The sequence below is a fragment of the Myzus persicae genome, unplaced genomic scaffold, assembly GCF_001856785.1.
Source record: "Myzus persicae strain clone G006 unplaced genomic scaffold, MPER_G0061.0, whole genome shotgun sequence".
In the NCBI taxonomy this organism is placed as follows: domain Eukaryota; kingdom Metazoa; phylum Arthropoda; class Insecta; order Hemiptera; family Aphididae; genus Myzus; species Myzus persicae.
Window position 1 is genome coordinate 270,790 of NW_019101908.1, and position 17,725 is coordinate 288,514.

The 17,725-nt window shown below is 30.7% G+C and overlaps 2 protein-coding genes across 2 annotated transcripts in view; both read right to left on the reverse strand.

Annotated features, from left to right (window-relative positions):
• Positions 1-17,725, reverse strand: part of LOC111030748 (lachesin-like) — a 128,348-nt gene that overhangs the window by 82,011 nt on the left and 28,612 nt on the right. The gene's annotated exons all lie outside the window — the stretch shown is intronic.
• Positions 5,275-7,404, reverse strand: LOC111030754. Its single transcript, XM_022310420.1, has 3 exons — positions 6,033-7,404; positions 5,638-5,882; positions 5,275-5,565 (listed from the first exon to the last, which is right to left on the reverse strand). The coding sequence occupies exons 1-3, from the start codon at positions 7,023-7,025 to the stop codon at positions 5,334-5,336; spliced, it is 1,470 nt and encodes a 489-aa protein (XP_022166112.1). The 5' UTR covers positions 7,026-7,404; the 3' UTR covers positions 5,275-5,333.

Sequence of the window (17,725 nt, forward strand, 5' to 3'; positions counted from 1 at the left end):
TAGTGTTTCATATAACTATTACGATATCAAGTATTCAATAAACACGTAATGGATTCGAATAAATAATTAATTTTATAATTAACCGAAAATCGCAGTATTATAGTAGGTATTAGTAACATTCGCTCATAAATTATTAAAACAATATTGCAAAAACGTATATACTTAAGTGCTACAATTTGCAGTTATTTGCATAACAAATATAATCAATATCATAATCAACTGTAAAACAAAACGCTACAGTCCGTCAGAGCATGCAATATTGTATAGCCTGAATAATATATAACGACACTAAGATAAATCTTAGTAATCGTTGATGTTTTACAGACTAATTCAAAACTTAAAATGCAAAAGAAATGAATTGAGATTATAAAAATAAATAATTTGATATAGGTGAGTTAAAACAAAACGGTTGTTGTTCTGGGTTTTATTAAAATTAAAATACATCAGTGGCGATGGTTTAAAGAAAACAATTCCGATTTACCGGAAGTCATAATAATAATTGTCAATATCAATACCGAATTGTATTTGGTCTGCCAATCGTAATAGCTTCATTGTATTTAGCTAGTCAATCAAAATACTTTTATTGTATTCAACTGAAATATATTGAAAAAAACAATACCAAAAACCGGCAGTTGTATTACGAGACGCATAACATTATTGAAGGTGTATTGAAAAGTTCTTAAAATTAAAATTCAACTCAACTCCTGTTTAATACTACGTTTCGTTATTGTGAATGAGGATTACGTTTCATGAAAGTTGATCATATTTAAAAAAAAATCATTATACTAATATTATACATCTTTCATTAATAAGTAATAACCTAAGCAGCTGAAGCCGGTAAACTTTTTAAAAAAACTTATATAAATCCAATTATGTATGTAAAGATCATTAAAATCTTTTTTGTATAGAGATGAGTATCTAAATGATATTTTATAGACACTTATTCTACAACATGGTCTATCCTTTTAAATTTAAATTTTTTAATTCTAAAAATAAAAAAAAATATAAATTGTATTAAGACTTAAGAGGATGTATCTCAGATCTGCAGGTAACATGGATAAAACGCTTTCATATAAAACCGTTTTTTATGATTTTTGGGTAATCATAATGTAAAATTTCCTATTACAAAAATTATTATAGATGATAATATTTTTGAAGGTATGATGTATCAATTATTGTACAACTTTGTATTTAACTTTCAGAATAAAAAGCAATGTGTACATTTAAGTGATTTTGAAATTGTTTTGAGACAATATTTATACAGATCGATATGTCATGCCCTCAGAAATATTATTCTCTATCGTTTTTCTAATAGGAGATTTTAATTTGTGATTCTGCGTAAATACGTTTTTTTTTTATGTTGCCTGTGAAAAGAGAGAGAAAACAAACAGTGCGCTGACATTGTCTTAAATTTTTTTTGGAAAAAATTCAATACACTCAATTATTGTACATCTAATTTAAAAAAAAATTGAAAAAAACGTTTAATGATCAAGAAATGTATTCTTTTTAACATTTTTTAAAGTAAATTAGTTTGTTTCATAATAACTTTTTTCAAAATATAGATATAATATAAGTAAGCCTTAAATCACTTATTACATATAATTTTCGTTCGTTTAACCATTATATATTTTTTTTTAATTTTTTCGGGTCTTTCTGTTACGTCATGTATATATTTAATACATTAAATGTATTAAATTTAAATACCCACAGCAATTAAAATTTAAACACGCGATTGATAATTTTTAGAAATAGTTTAACAGCGTTTTTAATTTGTTTTTTATACTTACGGTCTACAATATCCATTTTCTCCGGCCGAGTTCATGTAATACACTTTGCCTATAACGTTTGACTAAGACAACACCTGTTTTTGGCATCTAAACGCATACGTTAAACGCGTACAATACGTCTTATTCCTTGTACACCGAATACTTTGATAATGAACAACAAACATCTTAGACGAAACACTATTATAGTTTAGACTTTAGAACACACTGCAAAGTACTAAATAATATTCTAAAGTTCGGAATTCAATTATAATACAGTTATTACTTATTAAATAGTGTTTTGACGTAGAAGTTGAAAACGATAACTTTTGGTCATTTAATTTTGATAACCAATTCATAAACTAATAATTATTATGTGCAATTTTTTTTACATCATATATTACATCTTATCATAAGCTTTTTTTATCGTTTAATCTATGATTATGCATACTTTTGAGTAATTGGTCATTATATTTTTATCCTCATTAAGTCCATATACACTAAAATTAATTTGCTCTTTGATAACAAAAAAAATATTCTAACGGTGGCACTGGGCTTATTGGTTCCTTATTTCGAGCTTACGCGTGTACATTAATTAATCATTGTAAGAAAATTGTTTGAAAAGTAATCCGAATACCCGGTCGAATAGATTGTAAACGTATCAATTGATAATTAAAAAATAACAACTTTAAAAACAAGTAGTTCGTTCAAACTACAGCAGTTATGAAAGTAATTATTAACTGTGACGTAGTAAGAAATGATTTTTTTTTTTTTAAATAATTTGTGTGGTCTTGTGACAATTGAAATGTATTTGTATTTTCAGGATACATTGAAATAGTATGACAATTGTATATAGTTTTTGTACCTGAAATCAAAGAAAAATCGTATTTTTTCATGTAGAAATTAATTTTTATTTCAAGGGTTACAACTCGAAAAATCGAATGCAGACAACTTCATATAATAATACTATAATGAGTGCACATATGTGAGCTCATTGAACTTTTAACAATTATTATATCCTGTAGTAGGACGTCATGATTATTTACCGACACGCCACTGGTTCAAGATAAAAATAATATTATACAATGATATCGAATGCGTCGAGTGCGTTCGCGTGAACGTGTCGCATACTTTTCCCAGAAACACGAAAAGAAATAATTTATCATATTATAAGGACCGTTGAAATACAACGACGATAAAAGTATATAATTCATTATTTATTAGTACTTTTAGTTTTTCCGAAACAATACGTTATGTACGTAAACAAATAACAATAATATAAAATACTCTCACACGGTGATCCATTAAGAATGTCCAAATTAATACAGTTATACTACCGATAAAACACGATTTATTGTACCTAGGTACTCAGTTTGTGTGTGTGGATGTATGTGTTGGACGTAATTTTAAATTACAATAATGTAATTGTGCTCACACAAGGTTTGTAGCATGTGTTGAGGATGGGTAGAATAGATTAGGTGTTACGGACAATAATATTCTGAATACCTAAGTACACACTGGAAATTATGGTTGTATGCTTCTTTATTATTGCATAAATTGGTAAAATCGACTGAATATAATTGTTCAGCAGATAAACTATCGATCGAAAACCAGTAACGTCCAATAAGAAGTATTAAAAATGGTTCTGTTCGAACGGCAACGATTTAGGACAGAAGTAAGACTAATAATAATTATTGCTCAGATTATTATTGTGATACTTAAAAATATTCGCTCCCCGTGAAGCGCCGCGCGTCGCCTTTCGATCTTAAATTACCGACTGAAATGCTTTAAAAAAAATGTTTATATCACAGTAACGTTTTAGGGTATGAATGATTTTTTCACAAATGTACAACCTATCATGAATACGGGCACCATAATAGTCGTGGACAATTTTCGCACACTGATAATATTATTCACTTTGAAAACAATAATATCGTAAACTCATATCGTAAATTCATTGTAAACGCGAAGTACGGCGAAAACTCGTTGCACGGATGCAATGAAACGTTAAATTTATTCGATGAATGATCTTGTTGGAAAATAATACTTAGAAACAAATCTGAGTTATCAATTACGAAAACAGTAGCAGCTTGTTAAACATTGTTCGGTCAGTAATAACATTACACTCATGGTTCTTCGATTGTATATTTCGCTCAACATCTGTGCAGGAGTCTGAGTTTCGAGTGTGCTCGTAAAATTAAAAATAATTACATTTCGAAACCAATTGAAATATCAGCCACGATTCAACGGGAGAAATTAAATATAAAATTAATTCGATAACAACTGCGAATGTGGGTAGTGGAAATAAATTATCTGAAATAATATTTATTGTGGAAATTATCGATACCTAATTTATTTGTTACGTTTTTGGACAAAACACTACCGTATTATTATTAAATGTAGTTTGTTTTAATATATTATGACACGGCATTTATTGTTTTCATTTTTACATATTATCGACTTAAATGTATTATATTTTTTTTGTTATAGTTACAATTTTTAATTTAAACTCTGGAATATAATAAAATAATATTATTGTATGTACTTATATGATAATATAATAACAATAATATTATTTTATTAATATTTCTGTAAAGCAAACATTGACATGGTATTTCAATGTTAAACCACATTAATAGTAGAATAGAAAATCGATTTATTTCCGGAAAGAAAATAGCGTGGGTCAAATAGAAAACTGAATGCACAATTAAGGTTGATGATAGATTATTTTATGTACGTTCTATTAGTTACAATCGTTAATTTTATTAAATTGATTTAAATTCCAACACCAGATTACACACACATCTATGTTTTGGAATCACAAATGTTCCAAAAAGTGTGCATTGCATATATATAAATAATAAGCTATTTGAATGTCATGAGTTATAACTTCACTTAAAATGTTGGTTAAAATAGTATCTAAAATTCAACAAATGTATTATTTTTATGTCTACGTATATAAATTATCATTTTAAAAATAAAGAACAAAAAGTATTGATCAATTTTTCTGAAATATTTAAATACCATGTCCATTATGTTGATATTGAACACAAATGTACGTATTAATTTGAACCACGATCAACTACCTAATTATTACATATAGTTTAATCTATTATTAGTTTCGATAAAATATTAAATAATAACATTGTTACTATAGTTGCATATCCGACAGTATGAAGCATCGATGTATAATGACATGCAAAATCACTTATATCGACACGAATAACATATGAAAATGAAATCATGTGTTTTATCAACGGTTTCACATTCAGAGTTGATAATCGCATATTTACTGTCATTTTATCGGTAAGGGGTCATGTGTTCGAAAGTCATGTGTTCGAATGCTGTATGTTCGAACGTTAAGTGTACGAAAAATTGTCTGTTCGAAAGATTATATGTTCGAAAAGTCGTATGTTCGAAATTATCGATAAATTAAACACGAATTTTACCAAAATATTTAATATTCGTTAATTCGATTTTCTGCGTAAAAAATTAAATTTAAAAATAGGTACCAAAAATTCGTAAAATAAATTAGTCGTTAATAAATGTAAATGCTAAATAAAAAAAAAACTAAAAACTTAAATTATACGATATTCCTCTTAGAAACTCAATAATACTTATGTCTAAATTTTTTAGTCTTAGAACTAATTTTTTAATTCTTTGTTCCCGTTCTTCGTTGCATGTTTTTCTTTTTTTACTTGTTCGGCCTTGAATGATTTGCTCTATAGAATTTTCAGTTTCATTCTGAATTTTTTGGAACTGTCTCATCAATTTGTAAACTCCTGGTTGTTTTGATACTAATCTATAAACATTTTTTAATAGTTTAATTAGTTGTAACAATTATGTTATGGTTATTGATATATTGTTCCTATACCTATTAAGTCGACCGTGCCATGATTCAGCAATATTTGTTGTTCTTGGCAAATTTGCATCAATTCTTGAAGCTACTGACCACATGTCAATTGGAAATAAGGGGGGGTGTCGTTGAGGTTTAATACGTCCACGTAGTCTCATAGCTGGTTTACCATAAATGTAAGTATTTTCGAAGTATTCTAAAAGTGATTGTTCTCTTTCGTTATCACTAAATAATAATTTCACAATTTCCCAACCTTCGATTACCTAAAAAATATATTAATATATTTAAAAAATTGCAAGTTCCCACGAATAATATTATTATTAACATTGCATGACTCTGAAATATTAGATAGTAATAAAATAAATAATAAAATTAAAAAAAGTAAGTGTTATGTAATTTTTTTTAATACGTACTTTATTTACTGGAAGAAAAGAAAGAGCAGGTAAATGCCGACAAATCAAATTAAATTCCAGGTCTTCCATATACTTTGTAGATAGCCCTTCTTTTTGAATATGGCGCCAGATATTTTGACAAAAGTGAAAAAAACAAGCAGAATGGGTTACAAATGGAAAGACGTCATTGATCGCGTTGATTGAAGCTTTTTCAAAGTCCGTTATTATTTCAAGTTCCTTATTACTTTCGAAATAAATATTATTTTTAATCGCAAAATTATTAAACTCGTTTAGCACTGTTTTATAGTCATCTTCAGTTTGGTTGGTCATCAGTACGTATACCAATGGTACACAAATGTTGTCATTAATACCTCGTGAAATTGATCCATGTATTGTAAATATCTGTTTAAAAATTCCAGGACAAGCTTTAAAGGTTCCATCAGCGAGCCAAAAATTTGATTCCCTCAAGTATATACAATTTTGAACAGTTGTAAAAATCATAAATTTATTATTTCCTTCGATTGCATTTTTCAAAAGGAAAGGTTGTCCTGAAATTGTATTTTGAAGTTCTAAGGAAGGTATAAAATTTAATGAAACTGGTTCTAGTTCTTTTCCTTTTCTTTGTCTTTTTACGATTTGCTTGGATGCGTTTTTAGTTACTTGAGATGAAATTATAACGTTGGAATTTGCAATTTCGTTTTGATATATTTGATTTGGCGAATCTTGTGAATTTTGAGCACATTTTTTAATTTTATTTTTTAGAATTTTGCAATGGTGTTTAACTGTATCTGGTGGGTGAGAATGGTCATTATTAATAAAACAATTGTCTTGTTTATGTTCACCGTGCTCAAATATTGTCCGAAACGTTGCTCCACATCGTTTTGTACATTTCCAATAATATATATTATTTTGATCTCGTATTCGCAGTCTTTTCTTATCAAACATGTATTCATAATTATTTACAAGTAACATTTCCTTGTCATGTATACTTTTAAATGTCTGTATACTAGCCATTTAAAAAAAAAAAACCACTTACACAAATTGTATAAAATATTATTTAAAAACAACGTTCAAAGGAAATTGTGTTCGATACTTTTGTAATGATGTATCGAACTGTACTGATAGATGACAAAAAATTACTTTTAATAATATCTATAATGCTTTCCCCACGTAAAATCAATAAAGATAAGATTGTGTGAAATCCAATATAATGAAAACTCGATTAATGTTATTAGGGTTATTTTTGTTTAGTTTCATTTATCGACAATTTCGCACATACTACCTTTCGAACATATAATCTTTCGAACATATAATCTTTCGTACAGACAATTTTTCGTACACTTAACGTTCGAACATACAGCATTCGAACACATGATTTTCGAACACATGACACGCTACCCATTTTATCTGTTAGTTCTATCGGCGGCGTAGATAATAAACGGTTGTGATATTGCAATCGTTACATAAAATAAACATAATTATATATAATATTATACAACGTATACAATATACGAGATGTGTAAACAATATAATATACTAGCCCACGGGGTCATATACAAATATTAAACTTTAATACGGAGCATATAATCAAAGATATTTATTTAAATATAAATTAAATGCAATTGACTATAGTTTATAGCAAAGTTGCATCACTATAATATAGCATAAACGATTTTTCAAAGTGATTTGCAGGATGGTTCAGCTTGATGTTAATTTTTTTTTTTTAATTTCTAATTTTTACTACACACTTGTCGTATTGAGAATTTCGTAGTGGTTGAAAAATACCACAGCTATTACATCATGCACGTTTAGTTTCCGATAAATGACAGTTAATTTTTAAATGCCTAAGCACGATATTTCATTTTATTGGCGTTTACGTTCACAATGACGAACAAATTGTTTAGTGTGTATTATACACGAAGAAGCAAATTGAAACAGAGTTTCTAATGGGGAGATTGAATTTCCAGAATTAAAAACGATAAGCCAAGGTCGTGTCTGTATTATACATTGCAGCATATACCAATATTATGATGATATTACGTTGGTTGTTGGAAATCCATCTCAAAGTCGAATGGCACTCGTTTTTCTACAAATCTTACACACCGAATTCATCAAACTGCAACTAAAATTTCTCCGAAACGTGTGCTTTGATAAATAGTAGATAGGTATGATTCAAAGCAGATCGAACGACCAGACCATCGTCGACGTCTGAGGCACGTCATGAATATTGTGCACAACGCGAAGTTATACAATGTTGTCACTGTTGTTTTTTAACGCCGTTAATATAGAACACGCGCCTCGTGAACGAGTTCATTTTCTCAGTAAAATAAATTATTCGCCTCTCATGAATCCCCTAATTCAATATAAGTTTTTTTTTTTTGAGGAAGGCGGGGGATTATTAAACATTTATGCTAATCGTACACAAAAATAAATACATTCGAAGTACTGCTTACCCCACAACAGGTGTACAACGCGTATTGTTATCGTTGAATATTTTACCACTCGCGACTCTAAGGTAATAATTTATAGCTAGTACGTGTGTCGTTTGTCTTTTGAATAAAATATGCGATAGGTATGCGTAATACATTTATATGGATGAAAGTGCAATCAGAAAACCAGCGATTTGGTGTGTAGGTGCGCACAGCATAATAAAATATAATATCGAGACGACGAATGGCAGATCGGGAAGAATCGCGATATTAAAAAAGTGGAAAATATAATATTAATAAAATAATAATAATTTTTTACGTTACATTTGGTACTGTTACAATAGTATAACACTGTTAAAACTCGTTACTTTTTGTAACTTCCGTTACTTTTTTTTATAAATTGAAACATACAAAGGCACATTGCTTATCAGTTATTAAAATATGTGTACACTCAGAATGTCCTTAAAACTCAAAACCTTTTACGGATACCGTGGTATGGCGTGAAAAAAATCATATATACCTATAATAATAAAACATTTTAATTTTGTTGTATACATTAGATTTTTTAAATCATTTAAGAATAAAAGATGTTCGATATCTTTTAGTAATATGATATTACGTTATTTTTGTTGGTAAGTGTTGTACAAAGTGAACAATTATTTGTCGGGGACCGCACTGTTGTTATCAAGACAGGTCTAAGTTTTGTAATTTAGTAGTTCGCACCGATGAAACGAACAAGTAACGACCATATTGTGTATTCGTTACTTAAAGGTACTTTGAAAAGAATACAGAAGTAATGACCCATCACTAGTTGTTGGTACCGAGTGATTTGGTTTTATGGAGGTTTTACTGCGTAATTTGATGTATGCATCTACTGAAATATTAGCATACGGCACCCTGCAGTCCACAGATCACATGATTTTCTAAAGGTTGGTAGATATCACTGGATTATTATATACAATACAAAAATTGTAAAATATAATAATATTAAGTTTACTCTGCAGTATACACACACTTCAATGAATATTAAGTCATAGAGTTTTATTTAGTGACTGCGATGACATGAATATAGTCAATGGGCTTGGTATTTTTGCAAAAACAAACCACAATCCTATGTTTCGTCATTCTTTCCAACATCGTATCACATGGTCGTAATATTAATATACAATGAAACCAAAATGCAACGTATATATTATTATTATTATTTCTTTGGGAACACCAGTTCTTGATCCCCGGGCAAGATATATGGCCTGACAAAATAAAAAAGTATGTATCGCACAATGATAATAAAAAAAATTGCGTGCGTGCATGTTAAACACACGTGATGCACAATAATATATACGCGATCTTTATGTGTGTACGTATGAAATTGTACTGTTTACTGCAATACATTTACGATGGTTGAGTATAACATTAACATTATAATATTTTAAATGAAGATATTATGATATAGCAATAATAATGTTTTACTAAATATCTCGTCATCGTAACAATATTGCTGTGTTTATTATAAGTTTATTTTTTTGTATAAGATTATCCAATAAACAATCTTAACTATTACATTAATTACAACATGCTCAATGAAAATCAATTAATGAAATATATTTTTTATCTGAAAGTTAAATAGTTTCAAAAGTAGAAGTATGCAATTTTGCTGTTTACAGCAAAAAATTTACAATATTTGCGTATAATACATACAACATTATAATATTTTAAATTACGGTATCAATATAATAATATAACATCAATAATATAATATTAAATGCCACGTTATCAGTATTATAGGGTGTATATAATAGCTGTTGAAGTACTTATATTTTTTTGTTCACGATACATCAAATTATTCAATAAATAGCATTACAATTATATTGATACACACTATCATGGTTATTGATAATCAATTTATATCTAATAATAGCTGCCCGAACTTCCTTTTAATTTAAAAACATAAGACTATTTTTTGGCTATACAAATAATACAACAATTATAAAATAAAAAGAAAAAAAAAGAAACAGACATCGTTATCGGTGAATACATGAAAATAATTGGTAATTAGTTAATTATTATTATTATTATAATCAGGGTTCAAAACCGGTTTCCTTCGTCTCCAAAATCAAGTTAGATTCTTATATATATAGATTATATTATATTTTTTATAAAACAACTATGTTTTGTACTTTTTTATCCTTGGCTTAACTTTTTCAACAATTCCAAATATTTCATCTCAATTTTGTTCTTGTTTATAGTAGATAGGGAACACTACACCAAACGCAGTAGTTTCTACATACCGAAAGGAAGTTTTTAATCGTATTCAAAAAATTGTTTGAATTTCATACATATAGTTAGCCATAAATATAAATATAATGGCTATAATAATGTATTATAATAATATTATAATATACCTACGCTAAATCCGAATGAAAATAGAAACAAAATAAACCACTCAAACGTTTTGTTTATAAAGTTATTTTCAAAGCATGATCTTATCGAATAGATAGTTTTTGAGAGTTATATGAGATCCGCTAAATATCTTTTTCGCAACTTTTCGGATTCATTTCGCTATCATACATCCGTCATACTGAGGGCCGTCCACGTCGTTTTATTTTTGTGGATATATAATATTATTATTAGTTTCAGCATTTGTCTGAAGTGTATCGAATATGTCCGTATACATATATGTTAAAATATCTTACGCCAATGTACGACATAATAATTATTGTACACACACACACACACACACACACACACATGAGTAACAAAACAATAAAGTATCGCAAAATTTAATTGTTTACCGTCCTATAACTGAGTTTTTTATTTTTATTTCGCGGACTGCGTTCGGTTGATCGTAGGTAGGTAGCATGTGAACGGAAAAAAACAAAACGAAATAAAACAAGACTGAGAGGCGATCGCATACACACAATGGGTGAAACGTTTTGTTCGACGCGATCAAAACGTTTCGGTTAACTATTCTATTGTTCTTGGTCTAGGGTAGTGGCTGTAGATGGACCAATATTGTATACTATCTACAGAGTGATTCATCAAGTATACTCACCCACTCCCAACATCCCAATTCTTGAGATATTTACACAGATATTTTGTACTGCTTAAGGAGTGCCCGTAGAGATACAAAATTATGTTTTTAAGAAAAGAAATCACCCTTATCATTTGTTACTGTAAATTATTTAGTGGATAGTTATTTTTGGATCTGGGAATTTTAACTTATCAAAACAAAAAATTAAACGAGTAGTTTTTGAGTTAGGTACTTACATTTGTGTACCTATACCCATGATAGTATATGTTCAGCATTTAGAAGATACGAAAGAATATGTCGAAACATTATAGCAATTTATAATAATATAATCTATCAATATTTAAAATTCGTAAAATCGTCAAAATATAATAAAATACTAGACCCTATATCATATATATTTTATATTATTTTGTAAAATTATTTTTAAAAAGTATAATTTTTTAAATCATTTAGATAACTAATAAGCAGCTACTCGTTAGAATTAGGTACGTACCTACATCAACATTGTCAAAAAAAATATAATAATTATAATAGTATAATAATATAATATAATAATTTACAATAATCAAAAAAAGTGGTTCTCATATATTGTAAAAACAAAATTTTACACCCCGACCACAGGACGCTAATTAATAGTATTGTTAAAACCATCGACAATTCGTTCGGAAATATAGTCATTAAGTGTATTTAAAAATTCCAAAAATCAGGATCAGAATTCTAATATTAAATGAAAAAATGTAAGAGTGTATGCTCGGTGAATCACTACGTATATGCTTATATTTGTATACATACACACATCATGGCTCGTGGAATGGTGAAATGGAATCGATACACATTATTTTATCCTCTGGTGATGGTGACCCGACCGGCCTAGGTTTAAACGGCCAACCTAACCTTATTCGTTCTTTACCGTGTGCCCGGCTATACTATATTTAATTCGCAAAAATGGGGTGTCCCGACCACCGTCGTGCATACTACCGATTACTGCAATGTTATGACGTTCCGTGAAAGAGTATCGTCATTCGGCTCGGTCATAATCCTCCCTTCCGTCGTCGTGTCGATCGTCTTCCCTTCCGCCATGTCAGCCATCCTCCTTTTCGTCGTCGTATGACCGAAGCTCGGGGGCGTTGATAGTTTAGCACTCCACATTCACGTTCGTCCGTCGCGCGTGATAGTAATAATAAGCAAAGACCGTCTCCTCTCCCGCCAACCGTTCGCCACTGATCGTTAAATCCTTTCAGAACGAAATCTGCGTGAGTAATGTGCGCCGGCGAGAAGATTGCCTAACAAGTGTTAGGTCATTAATAAAACGGCGTCTGAGACTCCCCGCCCGGTATAGCGCCTGCCCACCCGCGGCAACTACTTGCACCTCCCACGCACTTTGGATTAATGGCGCAGTGTCTTCTTACCGGAGTTTAAAACCCCCCGGTGATTAACGTCCGGGAGCTCCCGTTGGTGAGGTACGATGTGGGTCGGTGTGATCAAACTACAAGTTTTAAGCCACCGCCATCGCTATCGCTGCGGCGAATAGAGGTAAGCGTATATTATCTAATCTCCGAGATGAGGACTCATGCCGACCACGCAGTCTCTCTGCGAGTGCTCTCATTTAGGCTTCGTGTCAAGACAATATTATTATTATGGTTTGATGATGACGATTTCACGGGTTTACTCAGTATTATATTATATTTCTTCCAGATACACCCGGAACAAATTATATGACGTAGTTGGGTGCTGTTATTGTGCGCATATTGTATGTATAGATCGTGCTGGTGCTACGGTGATATACTTGGTCGTCACGAATTTCGGCTAAAGATCAAACTAAAAGCGCTTATTTAACTACGTTCAACAAAAAAAAAAACAAAAAATGATTTCCAGAAACGCTTAACCTTTATTGTTATTATTTTTTTTTGTTTTTACAGAAATTATTTATCGTATTGAACACGATTTGCTGCGTAAACCTAACCTAACCGAAATACTATCGTCGCGTGTCTGCTTAAGTAAGTTTCTCATTGATTATTAAGCCACATAAAAAAAAGTCACTCGTTCAACATAATAACATAATGTTAAGTAATTCAATATAATTAAATTTTCGTATGCAGATTGAACATTAACACAATATTATATCGAACCGGAACTACTCAATGTTGGCTGTCACATCGATTGGCAGAATTTCGGTGGGTGAATGGATGAGTTGGTAGGGGAGAACAAGAGCGCCTTCCACAGACTCAAAGTCGTTACCTAACCCAAAATCTATTTTCAATTTGCATATACCTAGGTATTAAACGTCAACGTATAACAAACCGTACCTTTGTTACGCACTACAGCAGGTACCTATACAATTCGTCAAAACGGATGTTTTAAATGTATCGCGTGAGCCGCGTTGTTTCACGTACCAACTGGCAGCATGTACATACTGCTAATTCTCATTTCAATATAATATATATTTTGCAAAATATTATCGTGACTGTCATTCGAATAACTTTCCAATTACACCATGTGGATTAATAGCCGTAACCGGATTACTCGTGTACACAGCTTTTGGGGGGTAGTTTACCCTTTTTTACGGATATTTTAAACAAAAAAAAAAAAAAAACGATGACGTCAACAACGGGTCCTCGATGGACCTCGCTCAGTGGAATTGTTTTTTTTTTTGTTTATATTTATATTTATCCCCTCCTCTTATGGTTGACTTTGTGTTCTTTGTTTTAGTTGTTGTGTTTTTAAGCGTTTTTCGGGGGTCGTTTTTATTTCACGTTTTTCTTTGGAATGTTCATAAATATTAAAATAGTAATTTCGAGATTGGTGCTGGACAAATTCTTGAATTTTAAATTTTAACAGATCGAAACGAAACATGGTTTGCTTTCTTGTAATTGTTGTTGGATTAAGCAAAAACAAAATGAAAATGTTTATTTATATTACAATATTATGCATTTTCCGTTTTATCGTATTAATTATTCAAAAGGATTGTAGGAAAGAATTTGTTTTCGGACGAAAACGCATAATTTATAATAATTAATAAAATGCATATTGTTTTTAAATTAAGTCTATTGTATTACGGTCATATTTCCAAGACGTATTACCTATAGATACGACTGTCAAATGAATAAAAAAAATAATATCCTAACGACATAATATCTTCAAGATAAGAAATTTACATCCTAATGAATATGGAAACGATTAAAAAAATTACCAGTGAATTGTGTCGATTTTTTTCGAGGCGTTGAATCCTATACCTATACGTTGCATGGTGGCTATAGTGATCTCAAGTTTCCTTCCGCGGTTGATTCGTGCAAAACCTATCGACAAGGACTGAAAACTGTGAGAATCGAAGTCGTTATTTCGCCACAAGTGCGAATATATTATACGTACCTATCTAGTTTTATTATTATTATTATTATTATTATAATTGTGTCCCACGGCCATTGCAATTGATTTCATTTTAATTAAGTTATTTTTTATTGTTTGTATTATACAGACAGTCTTGATATGTGATATTTTAAATTTGTTCTAAATTATGTTTAAAAGTTAAGGATTTTCATGTACATAATAGAGAAAGATGAATTTTCTAAATGAGTTATGAAAATGATAGATTTTATACTAACAGATTGTTTTTATTTTATTAAACGATGTATACCAAATTAAGATTTAATTAATTTAGCAAAAAATAAATTCTAATAGAATATGTTACTGGTAATTTGTATTGTTTATCATTCCATTTTCTGGTGCTTATAATTAATATTTTAATAATTAATTATACATATCTTCTACTTTCTAGACTAAAAGTTAAATTCACTTAGCCGAAAACTAAAAAGTATAAATTAAAATGTAATAAAGGTGACGTAAATAAAACGTAAAAGATTATTCGTCATAAGTCACATATATATTTCAGTAGTTAAATTTCTTTATTAAACTTTGAACCGTGCGTAACAGTGGGAATTAAAAAAAAAAAATTATCTTACATTGTGTAATTTGAAAGTCGGCAACCGTATAATGAGTTGTAATCAAAATTTGTTTTTACTATTGAATCTAATGGCGTCACTTTTAGAGTCAGTAGTGGTATAAATTAAAATTTAGAACGTTAAAATATTGTGGTGAACGTATAAAGCGTTTTGATTCTTTTGATATGTCTGTTTTTTTCTCATCTACCTCGATGTGCCTAGGTTTAACATCATGACGTTTAAATGTCTAATAAAATATCCTCGTCCCATCAGCTATCATGCTGAACTCTCGCCGTGCGAACCGCCGAGCAGTAAAGTTTTCCGTCGGCCACCACCGCCGCGATGTGATACCCCAGATAGTACCTAACTATATATTAATATTATTGCGATAACAGAGTTACACTCGAGACTTGATCGTCGAGATGACGTGCTCGTGGCGTGTACAACTACTACAGTCATAATAATAATAATAATAATAATAATAATAATAATATAACATCATCGTTATGTTCGTTAACTATCGACAGCCCCGCTGTATTAGGGACACTCTCGAGCGGCGGGGTGCTGCGATATAGCGATAATAATGATAATAATCCATCAATTCTCTCAAAGTCCCTCGTTACGGATAACGCGCGGCATAGCTATGTGTATATAATATTATAACCCAAATGCCGAGTCCTCCAATTACCAGTTTATACACGCTGTATAACTGCACTCGCACACGCACTACCCACAATGTCTGACTAGGTTATTATATACATATTACATGTGCATATAATATTATACACTCGGTTAACGCGCAGCGCACCGAAATCCAGTAAGTTAATGTATAACATTGTTTAAGCGTAATGTGCGTGTATATGTGTGTGTGTGTGTGTGTGCGTGTGTGTGTGTGGCACAATCCTCCTCTGGACTAACTTTGGTCATTGCCCTCCTCGTCACCGGGATATCCGGTATGATATTATTCGTCTCTATATTATATTATAATCTCGAGAGTGCAGAAGTTTAACGCGACGCCCGCACCGCCCTCGTCGTCGTCCCGGAGTGGTCGAATTCGCTGTGCGCATTGAATCGTGTATATACTTACATAATATTATTATTTTATACAATACGACGATATCATGATCGCACGACCCGAAAACCCGAAAACCCGAGTCACCGATTAGCAACCAGCTAACCACAGCGGACTATAGATGATGCGGTTACCGTCCGAACGCTATTTGATGCGGAATAATATTATATTCACATTTCATTGTTGTATCAGATTTAAATAGAATATCTGTTGAATATCGTTAAAAAATCTAACTGACGTGGTCTACACCTCTTTTTTGTATAGATGAAAAAAACAAAAACGCTATCATAAAGTAAAAAAGAAAACAAAATATGTACTGGTAAACGAGTTATAGTTTGTAAAATGTGGAGAATAGTGAAACCCACCGATGTAAGAAAAAAAGATTCTCGATACAAAAGTTCACTAAATATTATTAGTTAAGTAGGTCAGGACTTAGGACTGCTCACTGTCCTCTATGTTGTGATTGTTTCAACCTTAAACGGTATGGTTCAGTACGAGCAGGGTAGAAAATATGGTAGTTCGACTAATTAATATTAGCATGTGGATATACACTTACTAATATATTAAAAACTATTTTTTTATCGTTCCTTTATTCAATTATAATATTGAATTTTAAAAATAAGCCATTTAATTTCTATACTCGTATTTTAACAAAGATAATTTTTTTGGATGTTTATCGGAGTACTTGAGTACATTTCCCCAACCTCACCCATTTCGATTTTTAAACTTTTTCCAACTCCAATATTTAGTGCTCCATTCTTGCCAATTCCGTTCTTTGAGCAGGAATTTCGGTATTTGCGGCAGAAATTGGCAGGAACGGATCACTAAATATTGGCGTTGGAAAAAGTTGAAAAATCGAAATGGTTGGGGTTGGGGAGTACTCATCAAAAAAAATAAGTCGACCATTGCAGTTATTGCACGGTGCGCATTTAAAAGACTAATTTGAATATTATCAGATGCTACAAAAATGTGCTTTGATATTTTCACACATATAATGCCAACCTATTATATATTATTACTCGTTACTATACACATTGTGGGGGTGTACTCGTCTGTCCTGGAAGAGACGCGATTCTTCGGATAAATTACCTCGTCGTTATTGTCAAACACGGCATACCCACATTATGATTATAACGGTCGTGGTATGTATATATTATATGGTTACAGAGCATGGACAGAAATAACATAGTTCTGAAAATTCGATCGCATTAGTACCCGTGATACGTGACTTTTTGTAATCATAA